Source organism: Aspergillus udagawae (assembly GCF_001078395.1).
Source record: "Aspergillus udagawae IFM 46973 DNA, scaffold_2, whole genome shotgun sequence".
NCBI classification, from domain to species: domain Eukaryota; kingdom Fungi; phylum Ascomycota; class Eurotiomycetes; order Eurotiales; family Aspergillaceae; genus Aspergillus; species Aspergillus udagawae.
This window is the reverse complement of record NW_025091265.1, coordinates 991,721-1,007,819: the sequence shown is the minus strand read 5'-3', so window position 1 is coordinate 1,007,819 and position 16,099 is coordinate 991,721. Positions and strand designations below refer to the sequence as shown.

Here is a 16,099-nt window from a genome sequence, read left to right as displayed (position 1 = left end):
TGATATACCTCTTGTTGAGCAGGCCAGTGAGCCTACACCTATACCTAGTCAGCGGGCTCCACCACGCTGCAGTGCGTGTTGGACTATTGGACATACTAGAAGGAATTGTCCTAATATATAGCTATATATTCAGCTACTAGATAGTCAAGTCTAATGATGTTGGTGGTTGAAAAGCTTCAAATTAGTATTAGAAGCGGCAAAAATTCGTCGCTCGGGGGTATTCGTCGCTCGGTGGTTGATTACGTTAACTATTCTAGGCATCTGCTTACTAAACAGAGATCCAATGGTGGTGGCTCAGAATGCGCGATGACATCCGCCGCTATTTTTAAAAGAGACTAAGCTCAGCTTTGACAATGATTTGACACTCTCGGCGTTTGCAGTTGTGTTTAGTTTCATGTGGCTTGTGTTCTGAACTCCTTGTGGATCTCTTTTGGCGCTTTGACCAAACGCTGTATGGTTACGAACTTCACAGTCACCTATACTAGTAGAGGTGCATAAGTTGCCATTCCAACGAAAATACTCTAGTCAGAGTCTGTATTATATCTTCTACTACAAGAGGCATTTTTATCTTTGAGTAGTAATATGGACAGAGCTACTGAGTGGAAACTATTCAGGTCCAGGCGTTACAGGTCCGCTTCAAGAGAGGGGTGAAAACAAGGCGGAAATCACAGAATCAATGAAGCAGAATAGAGGAAAGAAAACAACATGGATGCAAGTGCTGCGGTTCGCCGGTGGTTAGTGACCCAACTAGGTACCAACGAAAGTAGCAGATAATTGGGTGGGTGCCACGCTCTTGCGACTCGCTTCTTCACTAGAGCGAGCAAATGGAGCTAGTCGGGCGACTAGGATGAATGCACAATAGACAAGGGGGAAATGTTTACCCACTTCGCGCGATAACTCACCCTCCTATCCTGCAGGGCTAAGCCACTGGAAAAGGTGGCTCAGACCAAGTGGCAGCAGCGTATATATTCCTCCTAATACACTGCTGCTAGTGACATATCAAAGGTTTTTCCAACTAAACAGTCTCGCATAATGGCAGAAGACCACCTGCGAACGCTACGGCGTTTGATGAAGCGATACAATATTCGGTTTCTGCGATCAGACGAGGGGGTGCCTGAACTTCACGCGGACACGTTCAATAACATCAAGAAATTAGGGAGTTATCAGTTTGATATCTATTCGGCTGGTGTAAATATTTGGTCTTCCAAAGAACCCTGGAAGCAGCAGATCAAAGCCCGTGCCGAGTGGCTTTGCCAGCGCGCTGAGCGTTTATTTGGTCAGGAGCGCAACGAAGCGGGCTGGCGCTTTGGGCTGGAGAATCATATCCTAGGGAGATTCTTAGCTGAAGTTGCTTGGTGAGTACCATTATATTAGGGTTTATGGGCTAACAGGGTTAGCGTAGTGGGAAGAATTCAAACAACCTTGAATGAAGTCCTCTGCTAATCCTTGGCAGTCCAAGATGCAGGGCGAGAATCTGGCAGTCTGAGATACAGGCTACATTGAGTAATAATCAAATCGAGCATGAAGGAGAACTTGAGCAACGCAGAAAACGGCGAAAGCCTTGTCAATGTCCTCCCGACGAACGAATTAAAGACTTGTGAGTTAGGCTTTCTTAACTTATCCCTGGAAGTATTCTGACATCACAGCTACGAAATTGGAACGAATCCCCTCTTCGATGACCGAGCCCAGGAGTTTGTTGTATATGACGAGCTTCTCAGATCACAGCTCCCCAAACAAGGTCCTGATCGCGTCCTGGGCCTGCAAAACACCAGGAATTTGGATACTTTGTTACTGAGTCCCGTTCGACCAGAACTTGCCAAGCAGCGAGACGATACTGTCTCCGATATTCTTAAATCTACGCCCTTCAAAAGTCAAGCTGATCCTCTACTCTTCCCCTTTTTGCTCTTAGAAGCAAAATCCGAAACAAGTTCCTGTGGATTTGATGCCATCCAAGTGCAGTCAGCGTTCCCGATTTACGCACTTTTGAAGCTTCAAGAGGAATTGCGGTCCTACGTGGATTGGTCATCAGGAGAAGAACGTTTTGAGCCTTTGGTATGGTTTCTGGCCTCTCGTGGGGATCAATGGAAAGTGTATGGGGCACATCTTGAGAAGGGAGCAGATGGGGGTCCTACAAGATATGTGAGTACAAGGCTGCTAAAATCCTGGCGACAGTCCTAGATCCCCGCAATACTTCTTTTTATGTCGCACAACTAATTCGGCAACAAGGGTATAACACTACTCTGGTCGGGGTCGCTTTTGCACAAAGACAACGCGTTGCAACTCTTGCTTATTGTTGACTACATAATGGACTGGGCAAGGGATATCTACCGTATGGCCATTCTGAAACAGCTACAATCCTTGGTCACCGGCCAAGCATTTGATCAAATCAGCATTATTGACAGTGAGATTATCTCGATGCGCAGGGATCCAACTAGTTGGATCCCTGCGCCACCCAGCACAGTGTTCGACGAGATGGAGGAGCTAAGTGATACTATGGATGAAGATGGGCCTCCACTCATGTCACTCGATCACCAGGCGATGCTCGATTTTCGGATCCCAAATTCAAAGCTCGGCACCGTCCGCTCTGCCTCTCTAATAGACTTTCGATTCGACTGCTTTTATCTGACACAACAACTTATTCCGAGCTTTCTACAGGTTATTGGAGGGCGGCACCACAATCCACGCAACACGGAAAAAGCTGCGCGACACATTATTAATTTTATCACACAGTTTGATGAGGTTCTTGTGATGTCAGGGGCTGACCTTGAGCTTCTCGAAAAACTTTGGACCAGTACTGATCGTTCAGATCCGGAAGCCCGGGAAGAAGACTTCTATGTTATCATGGAATGTAGCTGGTATTTCACACACACTTGGCAGATAACAAGGCAACTTTCATGCTTTGCTATTTCTAAAGCAGCCTTCGATACCATGAAGACTTACGCACGATTTTCTGTACGTCGCAAGGGCATCGAGAATCTACATCAACGCGAACGGCGTTGTTCTCAAAAGGTTCTCCGGCAGTGTGTTGAGTGTCTTCGATCAGGCTCTCCCTGGCAAGTTCTCTTAGCCGCAATTTCGAGCACTCTGGTTACTATTTATCCCCTACCTGTCCGACGCAGGGAAGATTTCGCACCGCCCATTGATGTCCTCGGCTTTGGCTATGCACGCGAAGACCGAGTGAGGACATTCGTCTTGAAATATCTTAAGCGAATTTGTGGAAACCAAAAAGATACACCACTATTTCAAATGAAGAACTGAAGGCCGCTATGCGTGAAGGATACACTATGGACGAGGTCTTCTCTGCAAGGCATGAAAAGCCACCGAAACACACCGATCAGTCCTGGAAGCGTATATCAGAACAGCGAACGCACATACTCGAGGAAGAATGTCACAATTCTGATCTGTGCGAACGATGCCGCCGGGCATCCGAGGCCACTATTTCCCCCTTCGCTCACGGATACTTGGACACACGCAACCAACCATCGTTATCCGGCTATGGAACAGTCTTAGTAGTGTCATTACGAGATCCAGCACGATCATATGTGCCCGACGCCTGTGTTTTCGCGCTTAGGCCACTCCGTGATCTGAAAGACAATATGGCACTGTCAATTATGATTGAGGATCTAATGCAGGGTGCTCTAGTCTACCATACAATGAAGTGCGGTGCCAACGACATTAAATCAGGCGATGGCATGAAACATAATTTGCCTTTACCATTCCGCACCACAATGCTTGATGAGGAACTCTCTCTATTGAACTGGATCCGGGAACTGCGCGACAAGCCACTGCTAGACAAGCAAGACCACCCCGGCTACGAGGCCTGGCTTAAGGGGGGTTATAACCCTCACATGTTTATGTACTATCTCAGCATTGGTCATATCGAGCACGAAGCATCGATGCTAGCAAAAAACAAGGACAATTGGGATTTTTACAGTGCTGTTCGCCGGATTAGAAAGGACAATGGTAAGGAACCCTTATTCGACTTTAGTCCTCACAGGGAAGTGAAACTCTGTGGAAAGGACCTTACCCCGCGATTTATGACATGGGATACTGGAAAGGAGTTTTTGAGACAAGAATACCCAAGGCAGTTTCAGTTCGTCTCGTCGTTGAATATGCCTCAGACACCAACTGCAAGGGGAGAGTCGATGTGATGGATGCTCATACCAAAGGATGGAGCTAGGCTTACTTATATGCCGGTTGTTGTGTTGTAATTTCTAGAGGGATCAAGAAAAGTGATTCGCACTGAAAGTCTGCCAGGGTGTCAAGGAAGTTATCTCAAATACATTATCTATCCTTTCTGTCATCATATCACTTGTGGTTGGTGGATGTATTCCATGGATGTCTCTGGCATAGGTGAAGACAGTAGATAGTCCTCAATTACGTGCTGTCCCTTCAAGGCAACATATCCAATAGGACTACATGCCTTTTAATCAATAGAAAGCAAATTTACGCAACGGCTAACCAGTGTACGGACAACCTCAAAGTGACCAGGAAGGGCCGCTAAAGCAAGGGGGCTTCACCCCCAAAGGTCCTTAAAGTTTTCAAGAAGTAAGTAGAAGGTAAATGTTCTTAATCACTCTCAAATACGCTTGATCCTTTATATACCGACCAAGAATGGAAACGGTCTAAAACAACTCGTTATATGAAGTGTCTCCGATGGATATATATAGACATGAGGTAGGAAAGCTGCTGAATCTACCGTCCACTCCTCATTAAACTGTGTTCAATCTCAACGGGAGTCGAAAAAGGTCCTACAAGAAGGCGATATGTTCCAGGCTCCAACCGCCATTGTTTGGCATCCTCATCCCAGTAACTGAATGCATGTTTCTTACTCAGGGAGCTTATCACTGTTTCTGACTCCCCAGGAAGTATCCATACTTTTTGCGTACCCCTTGAGCTCACAAGCAGGACGCCACAGCTTTATACTGTCTGGAGGAGATATACAGAACTGGACAACCTCATGGCTGGGGTAGATACCAGTGTTCTTGACCCTGACCGAGATAGTCAGGTCAGAGTCGCGTGCCTCCTTAGTTATGTCCTGGCCACTGACGGTGAGTCCCGAGTATTCGAAGGTATTGTAAGACAACCCGTGGCTGAATTGCCAATGCGCAGTGCGCCGGGATTGAGGATGTCTGTATCCTAGTTGAAGGCCTTCTTTATACTTGATCTCATACCCACGCTCCGTAAGTTGCGCTGGGAAGTTGTGGTAAGTGGGGATGTGCTCTTCATCGAACTTCTTAGGCCAGGTGGTCGCCAGGCGGCCGCTCGGATTGGTTTTTCCAGTCAGTATATTAGCGATTGCCTGTCCGCCCTCCTGGCCGGGGAAGTGAGCGTTGAGAATCGCGTCGACTTCATTCACAAATGGCGATACGTCGATCGGATTGCCGCAGTTGAGGACTAAAACTGTCTTCTTGGAAACTGCTGTGACAGCTCTGATGAGATTTAACCTGGGGTTCGGATATGCTCATGGAATAAAGGTCAAACCTTTCAGATTCGTATATTTGATTTCGACCGGCAAATATGATGCTCACATCTGATGTAGAAGCAACCTTGACGGCTTCGGATATCGAAGCGCGCTCATCACTGAATTCCTCAGAGCACAGCGTTGCACCGTGAGCAATGGGCTCATAGTCATTTTTCCTAGGGATCTGAGCCTAAATCAGCAGCCTCATGAAGGAAGGCTTTCCAGCCTCCATGAATACAGCGATGCGATGTTCAAGACGGGCGGGCTCAAAGAGAAAATCTTCCATTGTCACTTCATGTTGTTTCGGGACCGAAAGAACAGCCACGAAAGGCTGATGGACCGGGCATGTCCAGGTCCCAGCATTGATGGATGTTGCACAAGATTTGGTGGCAAACCAGTCAGATACCAGACAACCATTGTATGCCCATTCATCCCGTAATATCTCCTTCAGGAAAGGATGCTCGGTCGTATGCGTGTCGTTCAATTTATTGTAGCTATGGCAGGCGTCAGAAATATCATCCAACTGTCATTGAAGAAGTGGAGGAGCAACATGTCACCGAGGAAGACTGCCTTGTCAATTGATCGCGTCTCATGTAATCGCTTTCATTGTGACGTTGCACCCAGGGCTATTCAATACATCAGCCATACATATGCTACTATCGAGGGGCCCATATGGCAAAGGAGGTGTTAGAGAACCATAAGGAGGATCAGGTACCTCATAGAGAAGACTAGAGGCCTATTGTCTGGGTTTCTCATGATTCCACACATCTGTCAAAATTTCTCGAAAGCCAGCCGCTTTGATGCAACAGGAGTGATTCAGACGACAGACTGTTAGCAATGCAAATCATCCACCCTTAGAGCACAGCCTAATATACTCTGAATGAACGCCGGATCTCAGAAGAAATGAAGATTGTTAAAGAGTACTGAGGGTTGATATTTGGTTTCCTCACCACCCTGAGTATGCTCGCCTCAGTGCTGTAACAAATATTGGCGATCACGCAACTGCCATAAACTCGGCACTATATTTGAGATCCAGGCTGTGAGTTCTTTGGAATTGCAGTACGTATCACGCAGCACCGTGCTCTTTCCACACGGCAATAATGGGAATCCTCAAAGCTACATGTCAGCGTGGGGTAGCATTCCGGTAAGCATTCTGGTAAGCACTAGCTCGCATTATGAATGCTCATAGGGTAGACGTTTCCGTCATATGTATGGCGTGCATTAGTGGCAGAAATTCCGCGTGTCAGGCTCATATTTGACAAGGGATGTGGACCAGTTTTGTCCTCGTCAGGGTCAACAGTTTTTCATTTTCTTCACAATCCCCTTCCTCATTGACCCGGTCTGTGGTGCAGCATGTTGCCATTTTCAGTTTTCATGAGCGCCATCTGCGCCATTGCTCTTGCACAAACAGGTAAGACTTCGCCCAGTGTCATTGAACCAGACAATTTCGATGTGAACGCCGCGCTTTATAATCTTGGAGTGGACGTTTCTACGATCCCTGCTCTGAGTTCACTGCAGTCCCGGTCAACTAAAAATGCGTGTCGCGCAGCCGTAAGTACCTCTATTCATCAATCCAGGAAATGCGCGTGAAGGCCTGACACTTTACAGTGCAGTGCCCTAGCATTTCTCTTCAGTCCAAGCCGAGCATTTGCGCAGAATACCACCGCGTACACCAATGCCACAGGATCGTATTGGTCGGCCCAGCAGGAAGAAGTTCGTCCTTATTGCATCTTCAAGCCATCGCTGAACACCGATGTTTCAATTCTTGTACTTCTGTCAAGGTACACTGGCTGTCCCTTTGCCATCAAGAGTGGTGGCCATGCTGCCTTTGCGGGAGCATCGAGTATCCAGGGCGGGATTACGGTCTTGCTGAAGGATATGAACGCCATCACTCTGAATAAGGACAGATCAGTTGTTTCAGTTGGACCTGGCAATGTCTGGGTGCAAGTATACTCAGCATTAGAGCCCTATGGTCTGGCTGCCATCGGCGGCCGGGTGTCCACAATTGGCGTTGGAGGACTTACGACCGGAGGTGGGATTTCGTACTACTCCAATCTATATGGTTTCGCTTGCGATAATGTCCAGAGCTTCGAGGTATGAGCCATGTATTGTACCATTTGTTTGGAAGCTCACTGAGACGAAGGTCGTTACTGCGAGTGGTGCCGTCGTCACAGCTAGTGCGGACTCTTATCCCGACCTCTTCTGGGCTCTTCGAGGCGGAGGGAATAATTTTGGCATCGTTACCAAGTTCAACCTCTATACTATTCCCAGCTCTGAAATGCGAGGTGGAACCAGGGTCTTTGCCGATGATCAATTCAGCAAAGTTATCAGCGCCTTCGTCAGCGTCGTCAACGGCGCCTCCAATGATGGTAACGCGCAGCACTGGGTCGCGTTCGTGCATACTCAGGGAGTGAACATCGCTGCCGCCGAGATCACATATGTCAAGAACGTGAGCGAACCGGCCATCTTCGCTCCCTACCGCGCTATCCCCGCAATTCAGGATACGACGGCGGCCAGAACCTTGGTGGAGTATTGTGACACCGTTCAGGAGGTCAATCCCGACGGACTGCGGGAGATGTACTGGACAATAACTGTCCGCTTGGACGAGGCCTTTATCAACTGGGTTACCGAGTACTTCTACTCTGTTCTTCCGCAGGTTTTGGGCATTCCGGGTATCAACCCATCCCTCGTCAACCAGGGTATTACTATTCCCATGCTCAAGAACATGAGGCGCAACGGAGGTAATGCACTGGGTTTGGACGCCTCAGAGGGACCACTTCACCTACTGCTAATGTCGATCTGGTGGGACAATGCGGACGACGACGAAACGGTAGTTACGTGGGCTAAGAAGTTCTGGGATACTGTCACCGCCAAAGCGAAGAACGAGGGCGTGTTTCATAACTATGTCTACATGAACTACGCGAGTCAGTATCAGGATGTCATTGCGGGTTATGGGCCTGCCAATAAGGCCAAACTGCAGAGAATTGCTGCCAAGTACGATCCCAAGGGGGTCTATCAGACGCTGCAGCCTGGGTATTTCAAGCTGGGTGGCGCACCTGCCTCTGCTTCACTTTAATTGGTGAAAGCTGGCTGAGCACGTTGCTAATCAGCAGAATGGTTGGGAGCCTTGGTCACCTTACGCAGTATATAGTAGTCATTGGGAGGTAACACCAGTTCAATATTCACGTATTTCTTGGCGACGAACATATTCTGGTATTTGTCTGATGCTACTGTTGATGCCATCTTTCACAGCGCCACACTCAAGGTATATAGCACTTATACTGACAATGATTGTAGCCTCAATATGTTGCACATCAAACGGTTCCTAGTGCGTGGATAAGTATATATCTACGAAGATTAGGCTCAATGTAATGTAGATGACAGCTACAGTCCGCCATCAGAGGAGAACCTGCCGGAAAATTATGCGAGTCGGGCTTGCCATGATTGGCCTACGGAAAGGCTATGGCTTGTAGGATGAGTTCTAACACATACCTTGTCCTTTCTGAGCTGTAGTGAAAAATACCCTGAGGAGATCTTCTCCACCGGTTTTATTGGAGGCAGCTGGCTTGGGGGCTCGTACATGAGCTGGACGGTTCAAATCAAACGTCTCCGACGAGGACTGGAAAATGCAATCGTAAAGATTAAAACTATTCTTCATGCTAACTGCACCATTTCCTCAATCCATAACGCAGATTCTCGGCCAACGCTACCAATGTCGGAGCGATATCAAAAGATCGTCATTCCGGATAAGGAGCTTTTTGGCTGTGCTTCGTGTAGTATTAGTGTCCCTAGGTTTAGGATAGAAGTTTATAATATACCCTATCCTTCTATGAGTTAGAGCATCATATATTTATAAATCTTCCAGATTTCTTCTTCTTAATCTCTTTAAACAGATAGTGATAGTGACTCCTGTTTTCTCTTCTTTTCTTAAAATATCTAATTCTCAAGATGCTTCTCTAAGCCTCCTATGCTGTAAAAGTTCCTATAGTTCTTTATAAGGGGTCCTAATAAGTATTTAAGGTTCAGGCGCAGCCCCAAGAGGAGGCAAACTTGTTCTCCCTTAAGTCTAAGGAAGTTCTGGGAGTCTATAGACCTTATTCTTTAACACATATAGAAATACTGTTCACTTGATCACACGAAATGAAGGATGCTCATCACTAATGTATATCACGCCTCTTCTCCCCTTTGCACTCTACCCTTTGCATTGAAAATCGATGCGTAAATGGTTTGTACGCAAAGAAAAGACTCCCAAGTACTTGAGATTGGCGCATATTACGTGGAAATCTATAGTCCCATCCTTCAGCCATAATCGTGATATATATGTTCATATTTCGGACCACAAGAACAGTCCTTATATTAGTAAGCAATAGCTCAATGTCAAGCATTCCAGAAATAGGCGAAATCAAACCTTTTCCAAGCCAGAATTCAATGCTAAGTTATAATGGGTTGCTACAAATATCACCTGGGAACAAAAATCATAAGAGAACAAAGCCCTTACTCCCCAAAACGCCCATTAAGACGAACGGTAAGCAGATTGTCCTGAACAATCTCCTCCTTCCTTGCTTCCAGCTCTTCCACATCCCAATTAGCAGCTACATATCTCCCCGACAAGAACTGTCTATCTCCGCTGGATAGCCAGACGGCTGTGCCCCCGCATAGGTCTGCCGTATCTTTCATGAACGGTGCTAGCCAAGAGGCGCTGTTTCCCATATCTGTTGGGATCATGCCCGGGTGAAGACTCACACTGGTGATCTGCGGATGCTCATCTTTAAGAAATGCAGTGAACTGCGTGATGGCTAATTTAGTGAGACAGTATGAGCTCAATTTCTGACCAACATAGTGACCGGCCGCGGAGGTGAGATTGATAATTGCTGTCGGAGCAGCAGGGCTTGGGCCAACAATTTTCAGAAAAGCTTGGGTAACGTTAAATGTACCCCGGACATTTACCTCCTAGTGCTTGTTAACAGGCACTTGACTCTTTTAGGTACCAACTTCGAGAGATACACCTACCTGCGTCCTCCACCAGAAATCTGGATCGTCATCCACAATCCGACATTGCGAAGCGATTACCCCAGCATTATTCACGAGGACCTGCGGAATCCCCAGCCGCTCAATGATCTCATCGAATGCGCGCTTGACAGAGTCGTAGTCAGTGACATCCACCGCAATTGAAAGGACTTTTGTAGATGGGCTGATGCTCTTAACCATTGTCTCCGTCTGAGAAAGGTTTTCTCTCGAGCGCGCAAGAAGGACAATGGCATCCGCATGGGCACGTGCAAATGACGCAGCAAAGGACTGCTCTTCCTTAATCCTCATTTATAAAGATGTCTAAGCGTTAGATGCTTACGTATCGTCCCAGTCCGCGGCTCGCGCCTGTGATGACCACTACCTTGCCTTTTTGTGAGAGATTGGGGCGCGTGGGATCGATGGCGGAGTAGACGTCTCTATATGTTTTCTTTGTGAAGGCATCGGCCTTGACAAAGACATCTGGGTCGGGCTCGCCCTCGCGGGCCATGATCTCAGGGACTTTGTTCATTTTGATTAATACTTGGTTCAAAACCTCTGTTGAGTAGAATGAGGGCCAGAGTCGACACAGGCGCGCACGTCATTATTTATGTCCATGAGACACTATGGCGGAACAAATAGACCCACCAAACCGTCACGAGATAGCTTAGTCTGGATCATGCTAGATTGGCAATAAGTTTCCGTCCTATGCAGATCTGCGAATGGCGAGGCATGCTGGCCGCGAAACTCCATATCAGGCGATCAAGTGACTTTCACGCGTTGATGATTGAATGACTACGTCTGTCTGAATCTTCTGACGTTTCTGACCAATAATGATCGAAAATTTGAGGATTATACAATGGGCAAGGTAAGCTTTTGTAGCATGTGGTAGCCAGTTACGTAGCTTGACTCTGGTTCGCCACAGGCAACCAAAAAAGCGAAAAAAAGCCAAAAAATCAATTTTGTGGAATGTGCCTTTACATATTTTCTGCCAGCGGTAAAAATGAAGGTTCATAAATTACTTAATCGACTCAGCAGGCCGGTAAGGACTGGCATTTGGCAGAGAATTACATCCAGCATGCACAATCTACCAAGATTCCGGGCGTACTGGGTCTACGCGACGCGACGGTGAGCCGTGGAAGGTGGATTAATTACTGCTATTATGCCCATTTCTGTGGACTTGGGAGGTGTAGGATCCTTCATTGCTCTATTTATTAGTATGTCTAAGACTAAAAAGCAGTGGTCACCTAAAGTTAATTTAAGCCAACTTTCCATAGCGGAGCAGTATACCAAAATAGCTCACAAGGTCAAGGTGAAGAATGCCATCATAGAGCAAGAGGCTCACAATCCTGTACACCTATGATGTATACTATTGGGATTTCTCTCCGTCCCTGTCTCAACACGGTGGCGCCGTTGATGCCTCTGGGTCTAGGATGGTGAATATCAGTGGATTATCTGCCTTAATTACCACGGTCTCTGAGAAGTATATTAGATACTAAGTTGTATATTTAGTTCCCTTATGCATGATGGCCCTGTTACCACTACTAGAACTACTACTACATATATTTAGTAAGTGATGCATCACCCCAGCACTAGAGAAACAGATACTAACTGTTTTTATAATCAGTTTAGCACCTACTAAGTAGCTCTATACTACCGCTAGCCAGCAGAGCAATGGTGTGGAATCTGGAAAGGGAAGTCAGTGCTTCAGAGTCAACAACCACTGTTGGGGCTTGGGGCGTGCCTGGCGATGGCATTTACACTCATCAGGAAGGACCCTCATCTGGCCATCACATATTCATCATTGGCGGTCGCCATGGCCATGATAACAGTCTTATTCGTAAATTATTCGGAAAGGATGATCAAGGGAAGACCGTTCTTCTATAGTTGGCTATTGGGCGGTTTTCACAAGCATGTTAGGGAATAGTAGACGAATCTACGTTACGGTAGGTAGTAGCGGTGTATAGAACACCCAAAGCCGGATTTCGGAACAGACTCCGCTATAAGCGGTACCCCTAAAGGATTCCTGCTGCAGGTGCGGATTTCGGTGGGTGGACTCCGGTCTCCTTGATTATAGATGCAGTACATTTATAGTCAGCAAGTACAGCTTATTATAACCAGCCAGTCAACCATTTTCATACTAGCAGCCCTCCGCGTCCTCACATCTTGCAATGGCTGAGAAAAGTACCTCCAGCGATGATGCGGAGCCCAAGTACGAGTATCCGTCGGGACTGGCGGTCACCCTGATCCTCACATCAGTTACCCTGGCCTATTTCCTATTCTTTCTTGACCTTGCGGTCCTCTCCACTGCCACTCCGGCCATTACCTCCGAGTTCGACTCGTTGGTGGATGTCGGCTGGTACGGCGGCGCCTACCAGCTTGGAAGTGCAGCATTCCAGCCTTTGACCGGCAAGATTTACAGCCAGTTTTCCATAAAGGTATAGTGGTCTACACCGCGCATAGAATTACTCTGACAAGATAAGCTGCAGTGGACCTTTCTTGTCTTCTTTGTTCTATTCGAGATCGGATCTGCCATATGCGGAGCGGCCCAGTCGTCGCCCATGTTCATCGTCGGCCGCGCCATCGCTGGCGTAGGCTCTGCCGGTGTGGCCAACGGCGCTGTGACAACTATTTCTGCTGTCCTCCCAACAAAGAAACAGGCGATTTTCATGGGGCTCAACATGGGGATGGGCCAGCTGGGTCTGGCGACAGGACCCATCATCGGAGGCGCTTTTACCACAAACGTGTCCTGGCGGTGGTGCTTTTACATCAACCTCCCCCTGGGGGTTATCGTCGGCGGATTCCTTCTTTTCAACACAATCCCGGAACCGAAACCCAAGAGTCCGCCCCTGGAGATTCTCGGCACCGCCATCAAGTCTCTGGATCTCCCCGGTTTCATGCTCATCTGCCCCGCGGTGGTCATGTTCCTCTTGGGGCTGCAGTTTGGCGGGAACCAACACCCCTGGAACGGCTCCGTGGTGATTGGCTTGCTGATTGGCGGTGCCGTTGCCTTTGGCCTCTTTCTGGTCTGGGAGTATCGTCGGGGAGACGAGGCCATGCTGCCCTTTGCCATGCTCCGACACCGAGTCATCTGGTCGACCGCAATGACCATGTTCTTCAGCCTGTCCAGTGTCCTGGTGGCGGATTTCTACATTGCCATTTACTTCCAGGCGATCCGCGACGACTCGCCCTTGATGAGCGGCGTGCACATGCTCCCAATCACTCTCGGGCTGGTCCTGTTCACCATGGTCTCGGGCGCCCTGATTTCCGTTTTGGGCTACTATCTTCCATTTCTTCTTGCCGGCGGTGCGATCTCCGCGGTCGGCTACGGACTCCTGTCGACCCTCAGTCCCACGACCTCGGTTGTCAAATGGATCGGGTACCAGATTCTCTACGGCGTTGCAAGCGGTTGCACGACGGCAGCTCCCTACATCGCTATACAAAACCTCGTGTCTCCAGCGCAGATCTCCCAAGCCATGGCCATTATCATTTTCTGGCAAAACATCGGAGCGGCTACCTCCCTGATTGCTGCGAACGCCATCTTCAGCAACACCCTTCGCCACCAGCTTCAGCAACGCGTGGCACAAATCGGCCGCGATCCAGACGTCATCGTTGCTGCTGGAGTCCGCTCCATCCGGGACGTGGTGTCTGGCTCCCAGCTAGCTGCTGTGCTCACGGCCTACGCGAATAGTATCGACCACGTTATGTATCTCGGTCTTGCGGTCAGCCTTGCCGTCTTGGTATTTTCTCCGGGACTTGGATGGAAGGATATTCGCAAGGTCAAGGAGCTTCAGATCATTGGCAGCGAGCCCTCTGACAGCGATGATCCAGAGTCGGCCGGGACAAGTAGAGTAGTGCCAGCAATAGCTTAGACCAGGCTGCGATCACTATGTGTGACATGAATTGCCGGCTGGTGAGGTTGCCAGTCATTGTTTGCGGTATATCGATTCTTGCTGTACCCCCAATGAGATGTTCACTGGGATAGTTCACAGGCATTTAATATTACTCGCACCAGGTAACCCTGGAGGTGGTAGAACTCGACTAAGTAATAGTCTCGGTGATCAGGTGGATGCCTGAGGAGTCAGCACCCACCGCCCTGGTAGATAGTGAGATCACTCTTAGTCAATACACTCATCTGCATTCGCTCCTCTCCTTCTAGTGGTCTCTCGCTCAGCTTACCGATCACCTCGGCATCATTTTCGAGGAATACGTTTCACAATTGCCGATCACGATGTCTGCGTACCACTACAATGATATTCGTCGCGATGGGTTCGTCTCAGCCTTTGGCCGCTTCATGACAGACCCTGGTCGTATGGATCGAATCGAAGGTTCTCAACTCCGGAGCATGTTTTTGCCAAAGCTCTCACGCGAAGGGCAGAAGGCATTAAGAGATAACTCCGACTTCGTCCGTGCTCAGTTGAAACACTATGGGGTGCAGTTCGAAGAACGTGAATTCACTGGCCAGGGAACTGCATTAATGAAGGCAGCCCTCCAAGCTGGGAAGTGCGATCAGGTCCCTGACCGCATTATGAAGCTGCAAAGGCAGATGCATGCAGAATGGCTCAGCGAACGTACCCCCGAGCAACTCTCTTCCCACCCTGACTGGGTCATGCAAAAGTATTTCTTGTCTGGTGATCAACCTGATCGTACAAAAACGGCCACTGTCGTTGGCATACCCTTTGATCGACACAGCCAATATCGTTCCGGACAGATGATTGAAGCTGCCGGCAAGATCACTGGTCTACACCATATGAGAGCCTTTGGACCGGAGACTCAGGTCATTTTCATGGGTTGGGATAGAGCATTCGTGGAAAAGGCAGCCGATCAGTACCCTGTCGAGGAGGCAAGGCGATTACAGGACGAGGAAGACGAGCGGGAGAATGAGCGGGAAAAATTACATATGGACTATCTCAACAGCCGTAGACAGCAGGCAGAGGATGTCACCCCCGTCGGCACCTACATTGTTGACAGTGAGATTATTGAGAGGGAGTACCCAGACATGGCAGATGATCTCAGCCTTGACATCCATCGGACCGATACACCTGGTGTTTTCAAAGCCGACTTTGATTTCGGGATTCTTCAAGGGGTTATGATTATCTGTTCCGAGAAGTTTGCCCTGGATGAATACTGCGCTCAAGCGAATCGCGACGATGAATCCGACTGGAACGATTCTATGGATGAAATGGGATCTGAAGAGGAAACTGATGACGAGGATAGTGTTCCAGCCAAGAAGCTAGGCGCTAAGAGAAATCCACCGGCTTCTAACCCTATGACGAGGCCAAAGAAGCATAAGGTAGGGCAAGATCAGCCTCGCAAATATCTGCTCAAGCTCAAATGCCGCGAGATGGGCGAAGGCATGATCCACTTCCAGGCAAGCGACGGCACTATCAACTTCAAGGATAAAAACTTCGCTAGCTTTGAAGGAGTGGCGGATTTCCCCGGCGTGGGTCAGGGGGTATCTTTTTTTGCACGCAAGATTTCTGATTTGCCTTGTCCATCTGGAAACGATTGGACCGACTATTCGGAGCGACAATATGAGATGGAACGGGTCAACAGATGGCGCTAAATCTCATCGCTCAGTGTGCAAATGGGAAACCCGAAAGAGCCTTGGCTATTTTGCTAGAACCAGAG

At 48.4% G+C, this 16,099-nt stretch overlaps 6 protein-coding genes across 6 annotated transcripts; 4 read left to right on the top strand and 2 right to left on the bottom strand.

The window, feature by feature from the left end:
- Positions 1–1,032: 1,032 nt before the first annotated feature.
- Positions 1,033–4,151, top strand: Aud_002682 (uncharacterized protein; the record flags this gene model as incomplete). The annotated part of the gene is made up of 6 exons (XM_043287645.1): positions 1,033–1,355; positions 1,454–1,597; positions 1,647–2,139; positions 2,227–2,848; positions 2,918–3,177; positions 3,261–4,151. The coding sequence occupies 6 exons, from the start codon at positions 1,033–1,035 to the stop codon at positions 4,149–4,151; spliced, it is 2,733 nt and encodes a 910-aa protein (XP_043143580.1).
- A 677-nt stretch (positions 4,152–4,828) lies between these two features.
- Aud_002681 (glycosyl hydrolase family protein) lies at positions 4,829–5,750 on the bottom strand (the record flags this gene model as incomplete). The annotated part of the gene is made up of 3 exons (XM_043287644.1): positions 4,829–5,432; positions 5,485–5,648; positions 5,703–5,750. The coding sequence occupies 3 exons, from the start codon at positions 5,748–5,750 to the stop codon at positions 4,829–4,831; spliced, it is 816 nt and encodes a 271-aa protein (XP_043143579.1).
- A 1,088-nt stretch (positions 5,751–6,838) lies between these two features.
- Positions 6,839–8,540, top strand: Aud_002680 (FAD-binding oxidoreductase; the record flags this gene model as incomplete). Its single annotated transcript, XM_043287643.1, has 3 exons — positions 6,839–7,015; positions 7,073–7,558; positions 7,593–8,540. The coding sequence occupies 3 exons, from the start codon at positions 6,839–6,841 to the stop codon at positions 8,538–8,540; spliced, it is 1,611 nt and encodes a 536-aa protein (XP_043143578.1).
- A 1,418-nt stretch (positions 8,541–9,958) lies between these two features.
- Aud_002679 (SDR family NAD(P)-dependent oxidoreductase) lies at positions 9,959–11,000 on the bottom strand (the record flags this gene model as incomplete). Its single annotated transcript, XM_043287642.1, has 3 exons — positions 9,959–10,414; positions 10,475–10,759; positions 10,812–11,000. The coding sequence occupies 3 exons, from the start codon at positions 10,998–11,000 to the stop codon at positions 9,959–9,961; spliced, it is 930 nt and encodes a 309-aa protein (XP_043143577.1).
- Positions 11,001–12,639: 1,639 nt separating this feature from the next.
- Aud_002678 (MDR family MFS transporter) lies at positions 12,640–14,340 on the top strand (the record flags this gene model as incomplete). Its single annotated transcript, XM_043287641.1, has 2 exons — positions 12,640–12,906; positions 12,958–14,340. 2 exons carry the CDS (start codon positions 12,640–12,642, stop codon positions 14,338–14,340), a joined length of 1,650 nt encoding a protein of 549 aa, XP_043143576.1.
- Positions 14,341–14,699: 359 nt separating this feature from the next.
- Aud_002677 (uncharacterized protein) lies at positions 14,700–16,034 on the top strand (the record flags this gene model as incomplete). Its single annotated transcript, XM_043287640.1, has 1 exon — positions 14,700–16,034. The coding sequence occupies one exon, from the start codon at positions 14,700–14,702 to the stop codon at positions 16,032–16,034; it is 1,335 nt and encodes a 444-aa protein (XP_043143575.1).
- Between the last annotated feature and the right edge of the window lie 65 nt (positions 16,035–16,099).